This window comes from Etheostoma spectabile, chromosome 14 (genome assembly GCF_008692095.1).
Source record: "Etheostoma spectabile isolate EspeVRDwgs_2016 chromosome 14, UIUC_Espe_1.0, whole genome shotgun sequence".
Lineage (NCBI taxonomy): Eukaryota > Metazoa > Chordata > Actinopteri > Perciformes > Percidae > Etheostoma > Etheostoma spectabile.
Window position 1 is genome coordinate 2,776,385 of NC_045746.1, and position 5,000 is coordinate 2,781,384.

Consider the following 5,000-nt stretch of genomic DNA (forward strand, 5'->3'; position numbering starts at 1 on the left):
ATTAAGTGGTTTGGGGTCCTTCTGTAAGTAATTTTAGGGTACAATTTGGTTTTGAAGAATTCTACAAGCGACAATACTACCGGCCAAGCAATCGCCCATCCAAACCGGCACATTTTCAACGGGCTCTGTACTAGTTTAATAGAAATGATGAAACCTCTATTCAGCATTACACAGTGTGGTTAATGAAACATCACACAGTATTATTATCCAGCTTTACAGCATCACTATCCCATTTGTAAACAGAAAAAGATAAGAATGACTCAAGGGACAGGAAGCAATGGGCTGTCTGAAAAATGAGGATGTAATTTTCACAAACAAGACCACTAACAATGCCACTGGGATGAGATAAAAGCTACATATTGTCTCGACTCTGGTCTAATTTTTTATGGTAATTACACGGAGACAGCACAGTTTATTCAATACATAATAACATGTGGGCTAAATTAAAACGTGTGAAATTTAGCTTCATGTTCCTTCTGTGTTCACGTACATTCATGGATCAAGTTATATGGTCACTCACGCAGATTCATGAAGAGGCAGAAAGATATAACGACAGAAATGAGTAGAAACATAGAAATGGAAAACACACTTGCAGGATGTAGAGGTCTGAAAGTCAAGATCAAGGTCTGAACGCAGGAACACAGCTTATTTCTCACCTCAGTAAATATCTCAGGAAAGACACACATACAAACACACGCACACACACACACACACACACACACTGACCTTTGTCTTTGATACAGAAGGCGTCCAGGTGTGCAGCATCCTCTGTAGCATTTTCTGTTCTCACATCCACTGCTTTAAGTGCACTGCCCACAACATTACACACCGTGGTCCTACGATAGATAGATAGATAGATAGATAGATAGATAGATAGATAGATAGATAGATAGATAGATAGATAGATAGATGTTTGTAGTAATTAATATCCACATACACACAAACACGCTCATTAATTACAATGTGATATGGGAGTAAATGGCTTACAGCAAAGCCTTTAGACACCACTAAGGGACTCAAGAATTGAGGGTGGTTCTAACACATTCAAAGAAACTCCTTTGGGTACACGTCTTGCACGTGTGTATACTTATTCCCCCTGTATTTTATTTATTTACAATGCAATATTCATTCTCAAATAAAATTGGTGTCCTTAAAAGGTTGGATTTCCCTTATTTTTTTAAATTAAGGTATTAAATCAATTTCCAAAAATGTTTTTTTATTCCTCTTTTTAATCAACTTTAGCATGGGTGTGTAAATTTATTAAAGCTACAGTAAACTAGCATTACCTTGAGCATCTACAACAGTAAAATGCTGCCTACACACTAATGCATAAGTATTAACAATCTAATGATTTCATATTGTATCAGTCACAGGATTTTTTTCTGCCAAAACAAGTAGTACGTTTTATACTTTACTGTAAGTACATTTTTCTGATACTTATGTACTTTTACTTAAGTAGGATATGAATTCAGCACTTTTACCTGTAATGGACTATTGTTACATTAATATACTGGAACTGAATACTTCTTCCACCACGTATTACACTACTGATAAAAATTGAAGTGAGATTTCTGCCAAATAATATCACAGCCCTGGTTGTTATATGTATGCGGGAAATATGACGACACATACGGACAAATGTATACAGTACGTGCTGCTCTCTCGGGCACCGCCTGAAATGCTGCTTATTCAAATATTATTACAGCATGAGATCAGAGTCGGAACACACATCATGGCTCAGACATGTTGCAGTATCAGTGGTAGCCTGTGGCACAATATTATCACACTGTGGCACATTACGAATAGATGTTCCCATGCAGAAGCTTTAAGTTACAGCCAACTAAAGAACACTCATAACATTAACAACTTTATATAATACCTATTCCACCGAGACCAATGAAAAATGCGGTCAGTGCACAACGCCTACAACCTACAGCAAAATAAATTCAGAGTTCATAAACATAATTTAAAGTCAGACATATGCCCCTTTTCATTGAATATTACACAGTAATATCATGCATCATTAAATGTAAAAGGTGTGTGTGTGTGTGTGTGTGTGTGTGTGTGGACGTGTGTGTGTTGGGGGTGGGGTGTGTGTGTGTGTGTGTGTGTGTGTGTGTGTGTGTGTGTGTGTGTGTGTCTGTGGACTAAATGGAGTTAATCAAAGCACAGTAATTGGAAAGAATTTGACTGGCAGTGCAGTGAGACTGTGAGAAGTGGTGTGGTCATACTGCAGGCTTGTGCCACGCTAACTTCAGCTTATAAGGACAAAAATCTGAAAGAGAGAAATAGGCAACATGACAGAAATAGCCAAGAAAACACTCAGAGAGAGACAAAACACACAAAGTCTATTTTCACATTAAACTATATCTCTAGCAGGCATCTGTGTGTGTGTGTGTGTGTGAGAGAGAGAGAGTGAGAGAGAGAGAGAGAGAGAGAGAGAGAGAAAAAAAGAAAGATTGACCCCCATGATGGACATCAGGGGACTCTTAACCTGGCCAAAGAACCTTTTCTCAAAACCCTCACCTGTTACAAAGAAAACCCAAAGACATGTTTGTATGTGTTTGTATTAGTCCACTGGTATTGTGTTTGGTTGCCAGGGCAGCAGATCTATGATTGACAGGTAAGAGGAAGACGTTAAGGTAGGAGAGTCAATCTGAGAAGCACCCGTTTGTATGCAACAGAAAATTACGTGAAGGTTTACAAGTTAACTGGCACTAACACCAAAAGTGTTGCCTTCTGGGGGAAAAAGCCCATGAACGCCTCCAAAAACAACTGAAGTTATTCTGTTGGTCACTTGTGAATGTTGGGGTGAGGCCTATGATTAAGACAGTGAGAGAGACGAGAGCATGGGCATAGGGATGACCTCTGCTTAGACACAGAGTCATCGATGGGTGATACCATGTGAAACATGGGAAGCAGGTGTGAAAGCTGATGTCCACTGGTCAACACGTAGAGAGCAAGGAGGAAGGAAAAGAGTAATGTGTCCGGTTTTCCTCTGACCAGACGTACGTCATTCTTTGGGAGGACGCCGTTTTGAAGCAGGTTCTGTTTCATAACACTAATAATTCCTCTTTTGAACAATGATTTGGGAAACTATTAGTTGTTGTGTTTTAGTTAAGTTAGTTTTTAGTTAAGTGTTTTCTTTGCATCATATGCTAATCTTCCAAGACATTACATTATAAACTTTAATTTACAATACTTAATCAGCTTACAATATCTATTATTATGTAGCCCATTCTAAACACTTAAGACAGTTGAATAAGCTCACTGTCACGGCCATTTTGTCCGTTGAGTAATTCTTAAGAGAGTAAGAATTTTAAAGTCAGCATCTATCTGGAGCAATCCTTGTGTCAGCGCACGTCTTGCTAGTGGCATGGCTCTAGGGATAGATAGTCTGTCGGTCTATAGGTCCGTCGGTGTGTGCAACAGCTACTGTAAGGGTTGGATTCCTCTGTCATTGCCACCAAAGAAAGGCATACAAGCTATTAATCACCTATCTTCCTCCATGCCTGAATCAGCCCTGTCTCTCCGTCTTTGTCTGTGTCTGTCTCGGGGTGCTGAAAGCTGTGTGTCATATAACCGTGGAGATGAGAGGTGTAAATGGAGGCTGTTGTCGACATGACACCCCGGCTCAGAATTCCCTCCTCCTTCAGGAAGGAACAGAGGAGTCTTTCTCCCTCTCTTCCTCTCTCTCTTTTTCTCTTCCCCCATGAAATGTGTAACTTTCTATCTTTCCACTCTCTCTATAACTGTCGCTGCTGCCTTTACTTCTTTTCTCTTTCATCCGTTCGCGCAAATGCCGTCACACACACAAAAGCACACACCAAAATGACCTCTGACATCTCTAGAAGTCTCTTTACACATCCCTTAAAGCAATGAAGACCCTTACGTACAAATGCTTATTTTCTCACCCCACTGTGCCTCCGTAGAGCCACCCACGAGTGCACGGAGAGAAGAAGCACTCCACCACTGCATGATGGAGCTCCTCCACTGATGCCAAGCGGGCGTGTTGTGAGGCGCAAGCCCCCTCAGCATCTCTGAAGCCCTGCAGGCCGGAGGAGTTCCTCAGGTCCAACACGAACACTCGACCTGAGAAGAGAGAGAGCAGGGAGCAGGAGGAAAACCTCTTAAATTTCCTATATTGCACAAAGTCATAAAGTGACAAGTTTTCATGAGCTGCGGTTTAAATTCGACCTGAGCTTCTTGGGTATTGGCAGGATCAACAAGAATTAGATGCCTCACCTTATTCCTAAATGCTTTGACCATTGTAGTAAAATCCAAACAATAGTCACTTGTCTTTCCTCTTACATGAAGAAAAAAGACAGATGTATCCGTTCACGAAAGACAACCACCCAGAAGAGAAAGGGAAAGCTAAAAGGCTTTTAATTGGAACTATATTTTAACAATACATTTTATTTGTGCTTAAATGTCCTCGTCCTTGAGCCCTCCCCATTTTTGTTAATATAGGTCTTGGGCATCCATTGGAATGGTTGCTGAAAACCACACAGTTACCAGCAAGTTATCAGATTTATTTGAGGACTATGTCTACTTTGGAGCAGTAACTAGCAGCAACGCACAAATAAGGATATTGAGACTGATATCAAAATCTTTATCCTAATTATGTGTGCCATAATGAAAATTTGCATTTGAATACAACTACAGGTAGGCTATAAATCATTACGAAATGACTATACTGCTTGTCATCATATAGAATTACAATATATATTACAATTTAGTAAAAAATAATATTGTTGCCAGCTGCTTAAAGATTTATAAAATAGAATTATGTTGTATAAAGGATCACTGTAAATAACACTTGCATGTCAGTGCACTGGAGCAGAGCTCAACGGAGAAGTTTAATTTGTGTGTGTTGACTACAGGTGTGATCAATGCACATCACAGGTGCCCGCTGTCCGTCTCATTAGCACCTCATTGTCACGCCATTAGCTAACGTTCAGTATCGCTAGCCTAAATAAAATGGGATTTACTGTTTAACG

General features: G+C 40.0%; 1 protein-coding gene across 1 annotated transcript in view; it reads right to left on the reverse strand.

Annotated features, from left to right (window-relative positions):
• Positions 1 to 5,000, reverse strand: part of susd5 (sushi domain containing 5) — a 10,904-nt gene that overhangs the window by 5,121 nt on the left and 783 nt on the right. Inside the window, exons 2-3 of the mRNA XM_032535607.1 lie at positions 3,915 to 4,092; positions 727 to 836 (exon numbers count right to left, since the gene is read on the reverse strand). Of these exons, the coding sequence (XP_032391498.1) occupies positions 727 to 836; positions 3,915 to 4,092 (288 nt within the window). The remainder of the gene's footprint in view (positions 1 to 726; positions 837 to 3,914; positions 4,093 to 5,000) is intronic.